Here is a 22,262-nt window from a genome sequence, read left to right as displayed (position 1 = left end):
CTGCAACACTCCTCAAGGCCCTAATTTTAATTGTATATATCTTGCCTTTGTTTGTTTTACAAAAATGCAATAGCTTGCATTTATCCAAAGTAAACTCCATCTTGGCTGAACAGTGGCTATGACCCATTTGACCAAGATCTCTTTGTAATTTTAAATAACCTTCTTTGCTGTCGACTATACCACTAACCTAGGAGTCATCCATAAACTTACTAAACATGCTTTCAATATTATCATATTATCATCTACATCATTTACATAAATAACAAATAAAAACAGTCAAAGTTAAATATCCAATGGCACGACAATAAAGTTGGGACCGGGATTAACTTGAATCATTTGTTTTTTAATCAGTTGATAAATATTTAAAATTTGTGTCATTATTTAACTCCACGAAATATAACTGTTCAGAGGTTGATAAAAAACTAGAACAAAAAGTTTTTTCACAAAATGAAGCTTTGATAGTTTGAAAGGAATTTATTCCAACATGAAACTTCAAGTGATGAGGCATTTAATATTAGGATGTTTTAATTCCAATGCTCTATTTTGGACGTCTTTTTCATGTATGTTATATTTAAGGAGGTTGTGTTTTCAACAAACCTGTTTGAAATTTTCCAGCTTTTTATTGCACATAAATATCCACATGATCACACGTAACAAAGACTGAAAGGCAAGGAATGGAATGAATTGTATATTCAGGGAATTAGATATATTTGCTAATATTCCTTACTTAGCCAGCAAAAAAGAAAGGCTGATGATTTATCTGTGCTACTTATAGAAGAAAATGATGTACAGAAAGCAGTTGACACGTTTAACAACATAACTGCACTTTGCAATAATTCTTCGTGCTTTCAGTGATTCCTGAGCGAAGTGATAAAGTATGACAAATGTACCTTATTCATTTCTTACATCACGCCCTTCTCTTTCACACCGGAAGGCGATTAAATCAATTACAGTATTTAAGGAATAGCCCCAAATGAGATCAGGTAATTGAAGTCAGGCTATAATACTAATTTAGGAAGCCACTGTCCATATAGCTCAATGACTATGTCTTTGCCCATTACCATTTTTTTTTGGCATTTTCGGATATCACATATCATTTTAAGTACAACCAGGGTGTAGATTAGATCTGATCATCTAACTCCTTGACATTAATATTAGCCAGTCAATTGGATTGGATAATTTAATCTATAAAGGGCAAACATCTGATACGCATTAATATTGCAATAACAAAAAAATTGAAAACTGTTGACAAAAAGAAAGATTAGAAATGTTTCCAGAAACATTTTATAAATTGATCTTTCCTGAATCATTCTGTGAAAGGTACTTTTATCCTGACTTGGTTCTTTTGGTAGACTTCATCCACTGAAAGGACATAGAAGGATTTCACAGATATATATATTGCAAACCAATGACCACAGAATTGTATAAATGGATGAAAAAATAACGTTCACCATACGTTTAATTTCTAACACGCAAAGTTAGTAGATTGCCTTTTTAGACACTCAAGAGATATCCACCTTGTTCATCTAACAACCTATTAAACCAAGAAATATACAATTCATTCTATTCTTTACCTTTCAGTCTTTGTTACGTGTGATCATGGTGGATATTGATGTGCAATAAGTAGCCAAAATCTCAAACAGATTCATTGAAAATACAACCTGCTTAAAAATAAAACGCATGAAAAAAAAATCCAAAACCAGAACATAGGAATTAAGGGATAACAAGGTGTAGAGCTGGATGAACACAGCAGGCGAAGCAGCATCAGAGGAGCAGGAAAGCTGACGTATCGGGCCCAGACCCTCCTTCGGAAAATGGAATGGGAATTAAGATATTTTAAAATTAAATGCCTCAACACTTGAAGTTCTATGTTGAAAAAAAATTCCTTTCAAACTATAAAATACTTTATTTTGCTTAAAAAAAAACTTAGCTCTAGATTTTTATCAACCTCTGAACAATTATATTTCATGGAGCTAAATAATGAAAGTTTTTTAATAAAGTTTTATCAACGGATAAAGAGGCACAAATGATGCCAGTTGATCCAGTTCCAGAGTTTACATCCGTTGAAGTGTCAAACAGGATCTATTTTTGTCCTTGTAATCATTAGTACTTATTTTCTAAATTTAAATTATGAAATGCTCATTGGATTCAATAATCATTGATTTTAATTATGAATTAAAATAGTTTTTTTTTATTCCCAGGTAAAAAGAAGTTAAGCTGGATGCCTACTTGTCCACCTTTCTCTCCTTTCAAAAGGTCCTCATTAACCTCTTGTCCAAGCAGGTAGTCATCAATTCTAATACTTCATTCTTAAAATCAATGCTAATTTTTGGTTCCTTAGTCCTGGGGAGTGTTTCATGAAGTCTTTCTCGATGATCGTTGTTGCTGACCTTGTAAATAACAATAATAACCAGATTTCACAAAATTTACCAATGATTCACTCAATCAGTATAAATTTGACCTTGGTTCTAAAGTATACTTTGCACATTTCATTGCGAAGAGATGTCCACAGAGTTGCTCTAATTAAAGATATTTTACACCTAACTCTCAAGGAAATTATAAAATGTTTAACTTTTTGTTCCCAATCCATTTTCAGATCTTTTCCATGCTGGCATTATGGCAAAACAACAAAACATTGTGGTTAGTACAAGAATAAGAACTAATCAATCTTGCGCAAGAGATTGCAACATCTTTCTCAAAATAAAAGGGTAGGCCACTTAAGACGGAGATGAGGAGGAATTTCTTCCCGAAAGTGCAGTGAATCTTTAGAACTTTCTACTCCAGAGGCATATGGATGCTCAATTACAGAGCATATAAAGACAGAAACCTGGTTTCTAGATTTCTAGAAATTGATGTCATCAAGAAATATGCAGACAGCATGGGCAAGTGTTGTCCGGGTGGATGATCAGCTGTGATCCATTCAAATTGTGGAGCAGGATCAATAGGCAGAAGTGGCTACTTCTGTTCTTATGTTCTTTTTTGTTCTTTCAGGCACTCTTGTCCCTTTAACAACAGCATGGTTGTTAAAAGCTAACAGCTATCAGGTTGGTTTAGTTGCTTATCAACATTTTTGACTCCGGCGAGTTCAAAACACTTCAGAATTGATAAGATTACAAAACTGCTTCATGATGGAAACCTCTATCAAATCTTTAAGTAAATATGTCGAAAAGCTAGCTAGGTTTAGTTTTATTGTATAGAACTAGGTGGACAGATGAATGGGTGCATGAGAGATTTGCTTTTTTTTGACACTGTAGTCATTAATGGTGGCAGTTCTGCTTGTAGATGGCCACAGGCTTTATGTTAATTGCCATATTAGTTGGGGACTCACCCAGACTTCATGCTGATGTGTGGAAATTCTGAAATACTGAAGACAGGTTTAATCTTTAATTCCAAAATGTGTTATTTTTAAAAAGAGGATTACTGCAGGTACAAATTCAGTTTGGACCAATAAGATGCAACATCTAAAAGTAACTTCCAACAGACTGGACCATGATCTACTGCGACTACAGCCACTGCAAATTATGAGTCAAAACGCAAACACATTTTGACTTTTTCCCTTTGAATGCCCCCAAGGTCAGGGGTTTAAAAAGGTAAGTCCAACTCTCAGGTGTTCGCTTGCATAACTGAACTTTCTTGTGGGTACCAGCCTGGGTTTGATGTTACCTTGCTGTAAGATTCAACTGTTGAAGAGCTATCCCCTATGCACCCCGTATTGCATGTAAATACTTCTCTCACTCTAGAATGCAAGATATCAACCAGCCAGCAGCCAGACAAAAGAGAAACAGGACAAAAGAACACTCTCTCTCTCAGCCTCAATGCTGGAATTCAGCCATTCAATTCAATTTCAGAAGAAATTGTAACTGCACAGTAGCTCAACCAAATCTGCAAAAATGAAGGAATATGAAATTGATTTTTCAAATAGCAATGACATGGTACCAGTAACCTTAAGTGCAACAAACACACATTCAACTATCTGCTCTTGGTGTCATAGAATCATAGAGATGTACAGCACAGAAACAGACCCTTTAGTCTAACTCGCACATGCCAACCAGATATCCTAAATTAATCTAGTCCTATTTGCCAGCATTTGGCCCATATCCTTCTGAATCCTTCCTATTCATGTACCCATCCAGATGCCTTTTAAATGCTGTTATTGTACCAGCCTCCACCACTTCCTCTGGCAGCTCATTCCATACATGCACCACCCTGTGCGTGAAAAAGTTGCCCCTCAGGTCCCTTCTAAATTTTTCCCCTCTCACCTTAAACCTATGCCCTCTAGTTTTGGACTCCCCCCACCCTGGGGAAAAGACCTTGGCTCTTCATCCTATCCATGCCCCTCCTGATTTTATAAACCTCTATAAAGGTCTCCCTTCAGCTTCTTCACAACAATTCAGTGACTAATCTGCATGTTATTCTTTTCACAGTTTTTTGTTAACTTTATGGTGTGTGTGTGTGTGCGCGTGGTAATTAATAAACTCATTCCTTGTAAATTCAAAGCTGGACTAAGTTGGCTCCATTTTAAAAGCATAAATTAATGTGGCCCAGAATGTTACTACAAGGGAAGGGATCCTTCTTAAATTAATTTCATTCCAACCAGTGTAGGGGCTGAGTAAATAAGGGATCCTGCATCCTTCTTCACCTGGGAGCTTAACAGTTTAGGGTATCATCTGGGACCATAACAGATTGGGAAACTTCAACCAAATTCTGTTTGTAACAATACTCGTATCTGAATGAGCAGCTGAAAAGAGGGGTTTTGTTGGATTTGTATGGCATACATAGTGTCTCTGCAAATGAAAACACAGCTCCAGCATATCTTTCACCACTGATCAAGGATAGCACATACAAAGTGATCACAGATATATGTTACCTGCATAAATCAACAGTAAAAGTATCCTGCTACTTTCCTCCATGTTCTCCTGTTGAAAATGCAAGACCAACTACACTTTCAAATTATTTCAAGCAAGCAGCAACTAATTATTTCTATTTACTTTACAATTGCTTATCTGGTCTGAAGGGTAGGTGAACCAGAATGTTTTCCAACTGAATTGTAACAGGCCCAAAAATAATTTAATTAAATGCGCTGAAGACCCTTTTCTTACTCTGAACTTATCACTCAGGCAGATGATCGTTAACTACAAAAGACTTTCGCACCAAATTCTGAGCTACAACTCCTGTAGGCTATCCATCCTGAATCCATTTACCTCAACATGTGAAATATCACCTATCTTTATCTTTTTCTTGCATATTTTAAGTATTGTCTACAAATCTTTGTTCAATACCTGATTTTGTTGTAAAGCAAACACATGAACTTTATCATTATGAACATTTTTAAAATTTAAACAAGTATGACAAAATAATCTTAAATACATTGACACTGAGTCAGAGATGTACAGCACGGAAACAGACCCTTCAGTCCAACTAGTCTATGCCAATCAGATGTCCTAACTAGAAGTATACTTTTTCTTCCAATGCACTCCATTTTACATGCTAAGGGGACTTCTGGTTATTGTCAATCTTCATTTTAAACATTTCAACTCGCAATTAATTATAAGAACCCAAACAAAATATAGTCATTGCACAAATTGCAAAATAAATTCAATTAACCTTTCATCAACCCACATGGTTTGATTCCCTCTTAAATCCTTCTGTTCTACACTCCAATCAGAAATTTCTATTGACACGATACTGCCTAGCCAAATTAAGATAAGCCAGAATGGTCGATGCTGATTCCTTCTTAGATTTTCACTCTGATAAGCAACATTATTAATCCAGTGCATTCCTCCAGATTAATAACTTAGAGCAAACAAACAACACCACTTAAATCATACAGTACATTGGCAAAGAACATATACAGTGATGGTGTATGGAGGAGTCCTTTGCCTTCACTGTTCACTGAAAGACCTTCTCTCATGAAGATATAATCAATTTGCAATTTTGATATCCCACAAAGTAATGGTTGTCTTCTTTTTCGACAAACAGAATGATTTTTCTGCAGCCATGGGCTACAGAAAACAATAATGTTGCTGAAAAGGGTGTTCACTCACTGCTTGAAATAAACCACCATTTGACAGATTTAATCCTGAGCTCATAATGAAGCACAATGCCACTTCAAAATTGGAAAATGTCCTTAATATGAAACAGGTGCAAATGAAACAATAAACCCTGTCCATTCTGCTTTAGCAACTTCATGGTAACTGCTTCTAGAAGGAGAATTAAAGATCAATTGAAAATCAAATACTACAGATGCTGGAAATACCGAAAATGCTGCAAAAGCTCAGCAGATCATGCAACACCTATGATGAGAAACATGGATTTTTTTTCAACTTTATCACTTTAACTTGTTGCACACTGAGCATTTTCCAGTTCTCATGAAAGATCACCAACTTGAAATATGAACTCGATTTCTCTCTCCACGGACACTGCCTGACCTGATGAACAGTGGTTTCTCTTTTTCATGACATCTGCTTAAGCTTGATTCCAGTAAAACATAGGATCGTGACCTAGGTTCTTTGATTTTCGAAATCTTTGAGGAATCAAACATCCCCAGTTCATCTTTTCTACTTTTTTCAATAACTAGTATCTCCCAATTAGAAGGAGAGCTATAAATACTGTGTTTAAATCAGAACATTTGCTAATTGGTGAAAAACAACTGTGAAAAATCTAAAAACGGAGAATGAGGTCCAGGTACAAAGATCTGGACATTATATTTTACGAAAATAATCAAAAAAGCAAATGGAATGCCAGCCTTTAAACCAAGAGGAGTGTTTAATTCAAGGAGGTAGAAGTCATGCTTCACAGGATGGTAGCTTAGGAATCCTGAATAGCCCTGGACTGAATGCTCCAGTGACCCCTTCAATTCAAATAATTAATAAATCTGAATGTAATAAACTAGTTTCAATGATGCTGGCCATGCTACCAGATTTCGTATAAATTCTACCCGATTCACTCACATCCTTTAAAAACGAAAATGTTTTTCTCAAAAGGATTAGGGGTCCTTCGAACTCCCTTCCTCAAAAGGTGGTGGAAGTAGAGTTTTTTTAAAATCTTTAAGGCAAAGGTAGATAGACTCTTAATAAGGAGGAGGACGTAAAATTAAAGGTCAACACATGTGGAGTAATTAGATCATCCATGTCTTACTAAATGGCAGAGCAGGCTTAAGGAAATCATCTACTTCTAACTTACATCACTGTGAAATATTTTTACATGTTACACAAACCCTGATTGGCTACTACTTGAATAGGTGAACTCCAACCTTGTATAGCGATGTGACCCTCAGCTTTTGGGCAAAGAATCCAAACCCTTTCCACTTACCACTGAAATGCAGTCTGCCTTAGTGCCAACCTCCTCATTCATAGAATGATAAATAGCTAAACAAAAACAGCTGTTCATTGGCTCTGCCCTTAAAGTGAACAACTCATCAATGCATGCGAAATTCCCAACAATCCGGTCCTCTAATACAGCATCAAGGAGGAATAACAGATCCTTAAACCAGGTCAAATCCCTTGAAACCATCACTCCAGTATAAATCAAAGCCCTTATTTTTAGATGACTATTTAGTTGCAAGAAACTCTACTTTTGCATGAGTACACAGGGTTGGTCTGAAAATTAGAGTCAGACCTTTCAGGAGTGTAGTTAGAAAACACTTCTACAAATCAAAGGGCGGTAAGAGTTTGGAATTCTTTTCAACAAAAGGCAAATAATGCTGGAACAATTATTAAATTTACAACTGAGATTGCAAATTTGGTCAACCAAAGGCATTGAGGGATTTGGATCAAAGACAGATACATGGTATGAGATCAGCCATCATCTCAAATTGAGAAAACAGGCTAAATAGCCTATTCCTGCGCTCTTAAGAGTCAAATATCTATCAATGCTAATGCTTTCCATCATTTGAGAAATTATAACAAGATGCTGACTACAGACTGCAATTACATAAACTGTCATCTAGTTGCAAATTAGGCTTCCAAACAGACCTCAAAATGACTGGTTTAACTACAGCATATAGTTAAATCAATTTCACCTACCTGAAGCTTTTAATAGATTTAAGTTATCTTAGTTTAAATGAGATAATGGCATCGCTCAATCTACATGGTGAAGTGTTGAATAGTCAAATCCCCAGTGTAGTGTACAGACATACAGATCATTGACATGAAATACATAGTCTTTCATCAGAATGTAAGAGGCTGGTATAAATATAAAGTTGCCATAGTCCTAGAGGACCACAGGCTGCTCCCTCATTAACCAGAGGGTCATAATGCCTCAGGCGAGGAGCAAGGTTGAAAAGGTGGGACCTGGAATGGTAACATCAGCTAGTACAGGAATTGAACCCATGCTGCTGGTGTCACTCTGCATTGCAAACTAGCCACCGAGCCAACTAAATTAACTGACCCCTCTACCCCTGGATAGGCTTGGATACCAAAGTCAGGAAAACAATTAAGTGACCAAATTAAATCCGTCTGATAATCATAATTTAGCAATTCATGCAAACTAAAAATAAATAATGTGAAAGGGGGAGGGGGAGGGATCATGCGAACCAGAGGAAAGAACTAAAAAAGGTACAAGTAAGAAGTGCCTCAAAGCAAGTAAGCAGATTTGAGGGAAACAAAGTGGAGGCAGACTAGGTGGGATTGCAAAAATTAATACTGAGAGATACAACGTCCTTGCCACTTGTACAAAGAGCAGTTAATTGCCACATAAATGAAATGATAACCCAATCACTGCAGTCAGATAAAGTCTAAATTTGCTCATGCACAAAAATCGCTTACTTTCAGCTCTCAAGAAAAACAGACTTTACCCATTTTTGTTCAACAAATTAAAATAGGATATTTCAACTGTTAATATTTAACTCCTTTCTAAAAAAAAAAAAATCAATCATTCATGCGATGTGGGGATCAGTGGCTGGGTCATTTATTGCCCATCCCCATTTGCCCAGGAGCATCTGGTAGTGAGCCTTCTTGAACCTCTCTCTTGGAGTGTGGGCACACATACAGTTGTTAGGAACAATATTTTGGGATTTCTACCCATTGACAATTAAAGAATAGTGATACATTTTCAGAACGGTGTACATATTGGAGAGAAATTTGATGTGGGCATTTTCCCATGCATCTGCTGCCTTCTCTTAATGGGTGCTAGAGGTCAAGGGTTTGGAAGGTGCTGTCTCAGCAGCTTTGATGAGTTTCTGCAGCGTGTCTTGCACATGGTACAATGCTGCCACTGTGTGTCAGTGATGAAGGTTTGGAATATTGAAGGTAGTGGTAGATGGTGTACCAATCAAGCAGGCTGCTTTGCCCTGGATGGTGTCAAGCTTCTCAAGTGTTGTTGGAGCACCACTCATCCAGGCTAGCAGGAGTCTTCCATCACACTCCTGACATGTCTTGCAGATGGTGGACAGGCTTTTGGAAGTTAAAGAAGGAAGTTATTCACAGCAGAACTCTGAGCCACTGATCCAGTCTTACCACCATTTTATGGTTGGCCCAACTGAGTTTATAGTCAATGGTAACCCCCTGACTGTTGGTTGTGCGATTTTACTCTGGTAACATCAAGTGATAAAGGTCAGATGTTCTTTTGTTGGAAGTGGTCATTGTTGGCACTTGCGTGGCACAGACATTACTTCACACTCATCAGCCCTAGCACTTTGTCCACATCTTGCTATATATACCAGTGGTGTCGAAAATGACGCCGAACATCATCAACAAACATCAGTAAACATCCCCAGTCTGAGCTTATGATGGAGGTAAGGTCATTGATGGAGCAGTTTAAAATGGTTCAGCACAGGACACTACACTGAAGAGATGTCCTGTGGTTGAGATGATGACCTCCAACAACCACAACCATTTCCTTTGTGCTAGTTATGCATCTGCACAACTCACAAACCTTTGCACTACTCATCACCATGACAACTTCAGTATTCTCCTTTGTTTATCTGCCCATTGAAGGATTATTGGATCAGAGAAATGGTCATCAACCTGAAACATTAACCCAACCCTTCTTTCTCTATACACATTGCTCAACCTAGTGAATTCTTCCAATACTTTCTTTCACTTCATTTCCCATCGAATATTTCAGCCCTTATTCATTCAGAAAACCCATCTCTTTTTCCTCTCACAATCCACAACAATGCATAAGGATTTACCAAGACTAGGTAAGAGTCCATTCTGTTAAACAGAATCATAGAAACTCTACGGTGCAGAAAGAGGCCGTGCAGTGATTGTCCCATGTACCAACCCTCCCAAGAGCATCCCACCCAGACCAGCCCTCCACACTAACCCCATAACTGCATTTTTACCATGGATCATCCACATAGCCTGCACATCACTGAATGCAATAGGGCAATTTAGCACAACCAATCCATTTAACTTGCACATCTTTGGACTGAGAAGCAGCTGGCAGAGCCCATACGGACACAGGGAGAACGTGCAAACTCCACACAGTCACCCAAGGCTGGCATCGAAGCTGCAAGGCAGCAGTGCTCCCACTGAGCCACCATGCTGGCCCATCAAATGAAAAGAACTGAAATGGTCAGCTTCCTGCAAAATTGTGATGGGGAGATGTCACCAGAATAATAATTGCACAGAAAAGAATATTAGGATGCACAAAGCTTCAAGTTTGTTCATCATAGATAATGCAAATAAAGGTATCAACTCTAGGTTCCAGAAGATACTTTATTAAGTGTAAGATGGGCAGATTTTCACTAGTTTTTCTGCTGCAGAAAAACCTAAGATCTCTAAAAGTAGAGCTGAGTGGATATCAGACCCTCCAAAATTCTAATGTCTTCTACAATTTCCAATGTCAGAAATATATCTTCAGCAAGTAACAGCATCATTTCTTTCTCCCTTCTCCAAAGCTCCTAAACCTTTCCTAGTTGACTAACTGAAAGTGATGCAGGTTTGAGACACGTCTCAATTAGCAAATGGCTGACCTAGTACTAGCTAAACAAAAATGCTCTGCACTGTGCCATAAATTCTCTGCATATAATGAAGATTTCCATCCAACTGAAAACACAAAATTTAGCATCTCATCCACTGGAGATGTTGAACTGTCAGAGGAAAGATGAGACATTCCTATTTGCAATTTTTTTCCCTGCACTTCCTCCATGAAGTTTTATTTTCTTTAAACATATAAAGCTCTGGAAAAAAAAATCAAGAAGTGTTTATCTCTGAACCACTGTGTACTCAAAATTTCCATGTCCCCCAAAGACAGAGGATTCAAATAACTTTTTCTTAATACCATCCTTCAAATTACCTTGGTCAGAGACATTATTTATTCACTGATCATCAAATTTGACTTATCTAAACTATAGCCAGTGTCCCAGAACACCCACAGTCACAATTAGTTATTGATTTATAAAGCAATGAAAGGAATTGGCTTCCAGCAACAGCTGGGAAATGAAATTTTGTCAATGAAATGGGTGAAGCTTTTTGTTGTGATGACAAGAGGATTGGAAAGCAGTTAAGAAAGTTAACAGCATGTGGGACAAGCAATTGTAGACAAATTTCAGCAACTCTGAGAAAAATCTGTTTTTCATCTAGAGGATAGATCTAGGAGATCTCAAAAACAAATATGAGCACCATCTGTGCTGGTGACTGACCACAGAGGCAAAAAAAGTAATGCATTTATTAGATAACATAGGTATTATGAAATAGAATTTCAGCAAGTTTATGCTGTGAACAATATTTGAACTACATTCAGTCTAGATGATTGATCAACATAAATTTTAAAGCTTGAAAAAAGTGTCTAATTTTAGAAAAATAAGGTTTAGATTTCACCAACTGTGCTCATATTAGTGGTTTATACATTATTTCTCAAGGGACATAAACCTACAACACCCTAAAGTCAGTTTACAACAGACATAGGTAAGGAGGTATACAGATAACTTTCTTAGGTGCTCTCACTTCATGAGTAGACAGTATTCTATTTTGATTCTTTTCACAAATCTGATATACACATTGTGATCAAACACAATTACATTTTTTTAGCCAATGAATATGCTTCAGCTACATAATTTGTCATGTGTCACACTAAGTCTGTTATGATGTTCAACACAAATGTCAGGTAGCAAATTTTGGTCCAAAGAATAGGGTGGTCATTTAGTACTTGGAAGGCACATGTCTAGATGAAGCCAACAAACAATGAAATCTCTAAATATAAATACACAAATCATCGAAAATTGCAGCACGGGTTAGAAATTTTTTTTTTTTTTAAAATGTAAACCAAGCACCAGGTTGTGTGTCTGGCCAGATAGAACTGAAAAGTAGAAAAATTATGCTAAACCTGAAGCAAAGCTTGCTTAGAACATATCTGAAATATCACATGCATTTCTGGTAACCATATTATGTAAAGGGTATACAGGCAATAGAGAAGGTGCAGAAAAGATTTAGAAGTATGATGTCAGAAAAGCCATAGGTGTACATATTAGGAAATAACGACATCATTGAGACCATTTCTTTTGAAAAAAGGAAAATTGCTGGTGATTTAGTAAGGGTCTTTAAAATAACCTGAAGTTTTAACAGAGTGGAAATGTTTCCTCCTGTGGGGGAAGACCATAACTACAGATCATCAATATAAAACAGTCACCAAGAAAAAGAAAAGAGAATTAAGGGAAATCTTCTTTGTCTAATGTGTGGTTAGAAGTTAGAACACTTAGATAAGTATGAGTCAGAAGATAATACAGAGTAGCGTGGTAGATAAGCAAAAATGATTGGAGGCTCAAGTGTAGCGCAAACATTGCATTGGTCAAACAGCTTCTTTCTATTCATTAATTCTTTGTTAATTTATTCTTTCACAGGATGTGGGTGGTGCTGACAAGAACGCACATTGTTAATTTCCCTTCAGAAAGTGGGATGAGATGCCTACTCGGGATTTGGTAAAGGTTGAGAATTTGGACAAACTTCACATCCTCTCAAGCTCTCATCTTCCTCCATGTTGGAAAATGGTATATTTCAAAAAGCCTTTTGATATAGAAATAAAGTTACAGGAAATTAATCTTAGCAGGTCTGAGCTTTGCTAGCAACTTTGTTTTTGTTCCTGATTTACAGCATCCGCAGTTCTTTCGTCTTTTTTATTTTGGAAATTAATCTTGTCCCCTCCTCACGCAGCAACAATAGTGATAATAAGTCAATTAATTAAGCTGTGGAAGAGATGGGCAAAGTGCCAATGTAGTGTCAGCTTTGACAATGGTGCTATTTATTCGAAGTGATGGTGATGCCATTTCACCAGTGGCCATGGTCATCTGTGAGGGGGGACGGATGAAGCGTTTCAAGCAAACAATTCAGAAAGGCTCAACATCGCCTGACTGCCTCGCTGATGGACGACACTAATCACTCTATCCAGGTGACACTGTACAGTCCTTGTCCCCTCCCCAGGCCCCCAGCTGCAGCTTGCAGGTTACTGTCCATTGCTATTTCCTTTCAGAAGGCGTGATGAGCTGCTTATTCGAACTGCTATAGTCCCTGGTGGGTAGGTACTGCTGTTAAGAAAGGAAGTCCTTGATTTTGACCCAGCAATAGCTCCAAGTCATAGAGATTCACAGCACGGAAACAGACCGATTGGTCCAACTCATCCATGCTGACCAGATATTCTAAATTAATCTAGTCCCATTTGCCAGCATTTGGCCCATATCCCTCTGAACCCTTCCTATTCATACACCCACCCAGATGCCTTTTAAATGTTGTAATTGCACCAGCCTCCACCACTTCGTCTGGCAGCTCATTCCATACATGCACCACCCTCTGTGTGAAAAAGTTACCACTAAGGTCCCTTTTAAGTCTTTCCCCTCTCACCTTAAACCTATGCCCTCCAGTTTTGGACACCCCCACCCTAGGGAAAAGGCTCTAACCACACCCCTCATGATTTTATCAACTTCTAGAAGGTCACCCCTCCACCTCTGACACTCCAGTGAAAATAGTCCCAGCCTTTTTAGCCTCTCCCTACAGCTCAAACCCTCCAGGCCTCACAGAATCGTTGTAAACCTTTTCTGAACCATTTCAAGTTTCACAACATCCTTCCCCGAGCAGGGAGACCAGAATCAAATGCAGTATTCCAATAGTGGCCTAATTAATGTCTTATACAGCCGCAAAATGACCCCCCAACTCCTATACTCAATGCACTGACTAATAAAGGCAAGCATACCAAAAGCCTTCTTCACTACCCTGTCTACTTGTGACTCCACTTTCAAGGAACTATGAACCAGCACACCAAGTTCTCTTTGTTCAGCAACACTCCCTAGGACCTCAGCATCAAGTGTACAAGTCCTGCTCTGATTTGCCTTTCCAAAATATACATCTCACATTTATCTAGATTAAACTCCATGTGCCACTCACCAACCCATCAGCCCATCTGATCAAGGGCCTACTGCACTCCGACGTAGCCTTCTTCACTGTCTACACCATCAATTTTGGTGTCATCTGTAAACTTACTAACCATACCTCCGACATTCACATCCAAATCATTTATATAAATGACCAAGACCAGTGGACTCAACACCAATCCTTCCAACACACCACTGGTCACAGGCCTTCAGTCCGAAAGCAACCCTCCACTACCAGTCTCTGTCCCCTACCTTTGAGCCAATTTTGTACCAAAGTGGTTAGCTCACCGTCTATTCCATGTGATCTAATCTTTAACCGTCTACCATGCAGACCCTTTTCAATGCATTACTGAAGTCCGTATAGACAATGTCCACCACTCTGTCTTTATCAATCCTCTTCGTCACTTCTTCAAAAAAAACCTCAATCAAGTTAGTGAGATACAATTTCCCCACACACAAAGCCATATTGACTATCCCTAATCAGTCCTTGCTTTTCCAAATGCATGCAAATCCTGTCCCTCAGATTTCCCTCCAACAACTTGCCCACTCGTGATGTCAGGCTCACCAGTCTATAGATCCCTGGCTTTTTCTTACCACCTTTCTTAAATAATGGCACACATTAGCCAACCTCCAGTCTTCTGGCACCTCCCCCATTTGTGATACAAATATCTGAGCAAGGGGCCCAGCAATCACTTGACGAGCTTCCCACAAAGGTTTAGGGTACATCTGATCAGGTCCCAGGAATTTTCCACATTTACGCATTTTAAGACATCCAGCCCCTCCTCCTCTGTCATATTAACAGTTCGAGATGTCACTATTTATTTCCCCAAGTTCTCTAGCTTCCATATCTTTCTCCACAGTAAACACTAATGCCAAATACTTGTTTAATGGCTCACCCATCTCCTGCAGTTCCACACATAGGTGGCCTTGCTCTTCTTGAAGGAACCCTATTCTCTCCCTAGTTACCAGTTTGTCCTTAACATATTTGTCGAATCCCTTTTGATTCTCCTTAATCCCTATTTGCCTAAAACTATCTCATGTCCCTTTTCTGCCCTCTGGATTTCCCTCTTACGTACTCCTATTGCCTGTAAACTGATCTTGGGATTCACTTGATCCTTGCTGTTTACAGTTGACATATGCTTCCTTCTTTTTCTCGACTAGAACCGCAATTTTTCTCGTCACCCAGCATTCCCTACACTTACCAGCCTTGCCCTTTACCCTGAGAGGAACATACCTCTCTGGACTCTCGTCGTCATTTTTGAAGGCTTTCCACTATCCAGCTGTCCCTTTACCTGCAAATATCTGCTCCCAATTAACTTTTGAAAGTTCTTGCCTAATACCATCAAAACTGTCCTCCTCCAATTTAGAACTTTAACATCAGGTCTATCCTTTTCCATAATTATTTTAAACCAATAGAATTAGGATCACTGGCCGCAAAGTGCACCCCCACTGACACCTCAGTTACTTGCCCTGCCTTATTTCCCAAGAGAAGGACAAGCTTTGCTCCTTCTCCAGTAGGTGCAGCCACATGCTGAATCAGAAAATTTTCCTGTACACACTTAACAAATTCCTCTCCATCCTTAACACTATGGCAGTCCCTGTCTAAGTTTGGAAAGTTGAAATCCCCTACCATTACCACTCTGATTCTTACAGATAACTGAGATCTCCTTACAAATTTACTTCTCAATTTCCTGCTGACTATTGGGGGCGGGTCTATAGTACAATCTCAATAAGGTGATCATCCCTTTCTTATTTCTCATTTCCACCCAAATAACTTCACCGGACGTACTCCACGGAATATCCTCCCTATGTACAGCCGTAATGTTATCCCTTATCAAAAAAGCCACTCCCCTCCTCTCTTGCTCCCCCTTTCTATCCTTCCTATAGTATTTATAGCCTGGAACATTTAGCTGCCAGTCCTGTCTATCCCTGAGCCACGTCATTGTAATAGCTATGATATCCCAGTCCCATGTTCCCCACCATGCTCTGAGCTTTTCTGCCTTAACTATCAGGCCTCTTCCATTGAAATAAATGCAGTTTAATTCATTAGTCCTACCTCATTCTCTGCTTTGCTCCTGCCTACCTTGACTGTTTGACTTGCTCCTTTTCCCAAGTGCACCAGCCTCAGACTGATCTTTTTTCTCATTGTCTCTCTGGCTGCCCCCGCTCTAAAACCCCTCTTACTTGTTTAAATCCTCCTGAGTGGCTCTAGCAAATCTCCCAGCCACTATATTAATCCCCTTCCAATTCAGGTGCAACCCCTCCTTCTTACACAGGTCACTATTGGATGTTTGGTAGCAAACTTGTAAATGGTGCTAATCCCACACAGTTGTTGCCATTATCCTTCTAGATGATAGAGGTTGTGGATTTGGAAGATCCTTTCGAAGTTGACTTTGAGTTGTTGCACTGCATTAGCAGTGAAGGGAGAGAATGTTTGACGTATATGCTGTATATCTACTGTGATTGCTAAGCAAGTGTTTTTGCACTTCTGAATCACAAGTTTAGCTGGACATCTAACTTATTATTTTAATTGTATATCCTCCATCAGTCAATATTTCCTCCATTTCATTGATAACTAGAAACAAACCTACTTGCGCGCAGTCATCATCATTACTAAAAAGATTTTTTTAGAAGTGGATCTGAGAAATATTACTTAGAAAATGGTCAATGTCCCTAAGTAATCACAAGGTTATAAATATATATACATTAATCATTCAGGTTATTTACTAAATATTACAATCTAAACATAAAAGCATTCAATTGTAAGTTTTTTTTGTCTGGGGAAGCCATGCATTATTCAGATCCCAGTTCAGTAGTTGTACAGACTTGCCAAAGGTAAAACTGGCTTCAACCTAAATAATTATATCATTTGAAAGTAACTAAATTTCAAAGTAATTGAGAAATCTGTGTAATGCTGCATGAACTGGCCTGAGGTCCCGTTTCTATAGGCAACTGGAATATATACAATTTCCCATGGGATTACAGGATTAAGGTTTTGGGCAAGAGGTACAGAAATGATGCAAAGAAGGTTATTTTTATTTATAGGCAGCGAGTGGTAATGACCTGGAACTTGCTCCCTAGTAGGGTGGAGGAAACAGAGACAGTCAATGTTTCAAAAGGAAATTATATAAGCATTTATGGAAAATAAATTTCAAGGGTATGTAAATAGACAGCATGGTGCATGGGACTCACTGGGTTACTCAACAGAGTTGGCATGGGCTACCAATTAGGTTTCTTCTGTAATTATGCCTTTTTAAAGATACTCCAATTGATGTGACAGTTCTGACAAATGAAAGATTATGATTCTTTTCACACAAATTTATTGACTGAAAATCCAGAGCTAATTGTCATCAAGGGACATATCAAAATGAATAGCTCAGAATGAAGCATAAGTTGACAACAAGGCAAGGAGTAGCTTTTAGACAAAGCATACAGAATAGAATTGAATTAGCAAAATATGAAGCATCACTGGGTTATAAGAGTATAACAAAATAACAGATCTCTCAGTTGCCAGTTGAATTTTTTCTTCAACTTATTTTTCTAATCAACCTGTTCAGAAATGTTATTACACACCTCTGGAGCAGGTGGGATTTGAACACAGGCCTCCAGGTCCACGGGTAGGGATATTACCACTGCGCCATTAATGTTCAACAGAAAACATTTGAAATGTAACACAACAGATCTGATAACACATTCACATGCTGGTTATGGTCTGCATTTGGGTTGTGGGGCTGGGGAATGCAAATTTAATTATGGCAAACAAGAACTTAGACAATGCAGCATCTTTAACAAAGTAAAATATCCCAAGGAATTTCATAGTTTCATTTTCAAAATGAAGTTTTCACAGACCACATAAAGAGATATTAAGTATGGTGGCCAAAGAGGTAAGTTTTAAGGAGTGACCCAAGGAAGGAGAGAAGAGAGGTTTACAGAATTACAATCAGCGATCAGGTGAAAAGAGAGTTTTAGTATGTTACAAAATGCAGACCAACATGATGCACAATTTTTCGAGTACTAATTCATTCAACATCCAAAAATTGAGCACCTATTGAATTTTAATAAGAGATCATAACAGGGTTAAGTAACCACAGCATGAAGCAGAATTTTCCACCCAACCAGATACATCACATTTTTAAGCACTTGAACATGAAACTTTAAAGTCACAGTTACTGACAAAAATTTTAAAATGCATTTAGTTTTATCTCCTACTGGCTTGCAAAGATATCAACAGATTTGCTGAACATCAAAAGTCAGCATGTATGAACTAAATGTTTACAAAACCAAATGGTGCCAATGGCCAAGGAGACGTCACTTACGAACCAACTGCTATTTTCAAATCCCATACATTGGAAAAATAACCAATGAAAGTACAAAAGCTTTTCCCTTCTTCCCCAAGTAAAGATTAAATGTAAACAAAAACACATTTTCTTTAGATTTTACCTTTTCCAGTTTGTCAAAATATTCCTTCAAGAATTTCATTGGTCGGTCAGGTTTGGCAATGCAGAGGCTAACAATACATTCCTTCAGGATTTGCTGGATGTTGTGCTTTTGGACGTAAACTTCACATCCTTTCAAGCTCTCATCTTCCTCCATATTCGAAGACGCCATGTTTCAACAGCTTTTTAATATATAAAGAAAATTACAGGAAATTTGGTTCATTATTTTGTCCCCTCCTCACACAATCACAGTAGTGATAACAAATTGATTAATGCGTGGAAGTGATGGGGGAGATGCTAATATAGTGTCAGCCATGGCAATGGTGGTATTGATTGGGAGGGATGGTGATGCCGTTTCGCCGGCGACGGTTGTTTCGGGGGGGGGGGGGGGGGGGCGGGAGCTGTTTAAAACCCAAAAAAAAAATTCGGAAATGACTCGAGCTCACCTGGCCACCCCATTGGCGGCTGGCCCCGCCCACTCCCCCCAGGTGATGCTGCCGCTGCCACTGCCACTGCCCCCTCCCTGAGAACAACCCCTCTCCCCAGAGCCCAGCTGCCGCCTCCAGAATGCACTCACTCTGTCCGAGCTCCCCCCGTGCGCTCGTCAGTCAGCTAGCCTTCCTCGCGCTCCCTCTCTCGTACGCGCGCACACGCAACAGAAGCGCGCGTGCCGAACACCCCTTTTCCTGTGCGCGCACTCGTGCGACCATCCTCTGTTCCGCATCTCGCGAGTGAGCTTGCGCACCTCTCTTGCCTGTCAATCAAAATCTTTATGTCAGAAAAAACAAAGAACTGCGGACCGCTGGAAATCAGAAACCCAACTGCTGCAAAATCTCAGCAGGTCTGGCAGCATCTGTGGAGAGAAAGCAGAATTAACGTTTCAGGTCCAGTTGACTCTTCCTCAGAATCAAAATCTTGTCTCCGGTCCCACTTGCTGAGGTCTGCCGGTCTCCCTTGCCAAACAAAATTCTCTTCTCGGACCATGTCGCTGAACATTCTTTATTGTGGCAACACAGGAAACAAACGTGCACAATAAATGCGGAGGGTGCACATCTGAAATAAAATGAAAGCTGGTTGTTTCCTGGGAAACACGTTTGGTAAATTCGGGAGAAAGAGAAAAGCAAATGTTCATGTTTCAGGTACATCAGGTGTCAGTAAATCAATACTGTATAGGTAAATGTACAACACGTACGATTTAAATAGCTTTGCAATGGATGCAACTACATTTGATCATAAAACTCTAAAGATTTAATCTAAATTAGTAACTCTGATTCTCACTGGGGTTAAATGCATCTCCATCCAAAATCTCCATTCAGTAATTGTCCAAATTTTCATTGTGAACACAAGACTTAGTCTTCCGGGATTGAACCAAGTATTCTCCCGTTAACTAATCATTAAAATTAATACACAAACTTAGCATTGAACACAAATTTCTGTCATATTATTCCAGAAGGCAAAATTCAATGCCCAGATTGTGAATGGATTAAATTATTTAATCCTTGTCCCTAACAGACTGGACCATTTCTTAATACCTGCTTACTATGTACATGCCAGTGGAAGATTTTTGAAAGACCATAAGACAGACAAGTAGGAGTATGCTGCCTATCAAGTGTACTCTCCATTTCAATGAGATCTTGGCTGATCCCGTAAATGTCTATCTCAGCCTTGAATATATTTAACGACCTAGTCTCAACAATTCTTTCCAGCAAAGAATTCCACATATTCACAACCCTCTGAGAGAAGAAATTCCTCCTTATCTCTGCCTTAAATGTACGACCTCTTATTCTGAGATTATGCCCTCATGTCCTCGACTATCCCACAGGGATAAAATCTCCCCTGTCAATTTTCCTAAGAATCTTGTAAGTTTCAAAATGATTGCTTCTCGTACTTCTATATTTCATGAGTACAGGCCCAGTCTATCTAACATGTCCTCATAAATCGGTCCCTCCATACTTGGTATCAGCTGTGTGAACCTCTTCTGGACTGCATCCAATGCCAGTATACCCTTATCATATAGAGGAGCCAAAACAATCCACAGTATTCCAGTTGTTGTCTGACGTGTGCCGTGTACAGTTTTAGAAAAACCTCCCCACTTTCATACATTTTTCTCTTGTACAGTTTTAGAAAAACCTCCCTACTTCCATATACTGTTCCCTTTGAAATAAAGGCAAACATTCCTTTGCCTTCCATCTTAACCACTGAACTTGGATTTTCTTTTGTGATTCATAGACAAGGATTCCCATAGCTTTCTGCAGTCTTTCTCTATTCAAATAACATTCAGATCCTCCATTTCTCCTGTCAAAGTGCATAACCTCACATTCTGTACCTTATATTCCATTTGCCAAGCTTTTGCTCACTTGCTTAACCTATCTATATTCCTCTGCAGACTGTTTGTGCCATCCTTGCCGTTTGCCTTCCCACCTATTTTTCTGTCATCCACAAATTTGGCTATAGTATATACACTTCTCTCTTTCAATTCATTAATATATACAGTATTGTAAATAACTGGCCCCAGCAATGATCTCTATAGCACATCACAATTACAGATTCCCATCTTGACAATGTGCCCCTTATCCAACTGCCTTCTATCAGTTAGCCAATCCTCTAGCCATCCTGATATAATGTGAAGGTGCCAGTGTTGGATGGGGTTGGACAAGGTTAAAAATCATACGACACCAGGTTATATCCAACAGGTGTATTTGAAAACGCTAGCTTTCAGAGCTCTGCTGCTTCCTCAGGTGTAGTGTGGTAGAGGACTATACCAACACAGAATTTATGAGCATAAAGGTAAAAACCCTAAAAATGGCTTGCTGACCACCTCCTGTTGAATCTTTAATCAGTTAGAAAGGTTTCTATTGATTGAGATGCAAATCCCAGAATTTCTTTCAAGTCATTGCCCTGAGATAATTACAGGTTTTATCAATGTATACAAGAGGTGACATCTCAGGTCAGACAATGCATTTTAGGTCTGAGGCCTTGTTTAGAGTCTGTGTTTTAACCTGGAGTCAGGCTGGTTTTAAATTTTTGAACAAAATAGAATGTATCTGCAAATACACAAACATCTTGGATGAAATAATTCACCCCATAGATTTATATGTGTGTGTGTGTGAGAGTGTGTTTGTGTGTTTGAGACCGTGTTGCTTGAGAGAGGGTGTGTGAGTGTGAGGGAGTGCATATATGTGTGTGTGTGTGTGAGAGAGAGGGTCTGTGTGAGTGTGCAAGTGTATGTATGTAAGTGCATTTATGTGAGAGAGTGTGTACATTTGCATGTGTGTCAGTGTGTGTGTGAGAGTCTATACTGTGGTGGGGTCACCTGTAGCGCAACATGAACCCAAGATCATGGTTGAAGCTGTCTGCATGGGTACAGAACTTGGCTATCAGCCTCTGCTCAGAGATTTTGCGTTGTTGTGTATCTTGAGATCCGCCTTGGAGGATGCTCACCTGAAGATTGGAGGCAGAATGCCCTTGACTGCCGAACTATTCTCCCACTGGGGAACAAGTACAAGGCCTCACACCTAAAA

The 22,262-nt window shown here is 39.0% G+C and overlaps 1 protein-coding gene across 8 annotated transcripts in view; it reads right to left on the bottom strand.

The window, feature by feature from the left end:
- prkar1b (protein kinase, cAMP-dependent, regulatory, type I, beta) overlaps window positions 1-19,405 on the bottom strand; it is a 158,674-nt gene extending 139,269 nt beyond the window's left edge. For 6 of the 8 annotated variants that reach the window (XM_048609928.1, XM_048609929.1, XM_048609930.1 and 3 more), the window contains exon 1: window positions 18,746-18,851. Coding sequence is in view for 2 of the 8 variants with exons in the window: in XM_020513726.2 (XP_020369315.1) it covers window positions 18,746-18,913 (168 nt within the window). In the remaining 6 variants the exon portion in view is untranslated. Of the gene's footprint in view, window positions 1-18,745; window positions 18,924-19,187; window positions 19,260-19,318 lie in introns of those variants that run through there. The other 2 variants (XM_020513726.2, XM_048609927.1) reach the window with 2 other exon arrangements.
- Window positions 19,406-22,262: the final 2,857 nt, after the last annotated feature.

This window comes from Rhincodon typus, chromosome 21 (assembly GCF_021869965.1).
Source record: "Rhincodon typus isolate 14 chromosome 21, sRhiTyp1.1, whole genome shotgun sequence".
Classification (NCBI taxonomy): domain Eukaryota; kingdom Metazoa; phylum Chordata; class Chondrichthyes; order Orectolobiformes; family Rhincodontidae; genus Rhincodon; species Rhincodon typus.
The sequence above is the reverse complement of the archived record's forward strand: the minus strand, read 5'-3'. Positions and strand labels throughout refer to the sequence as shown.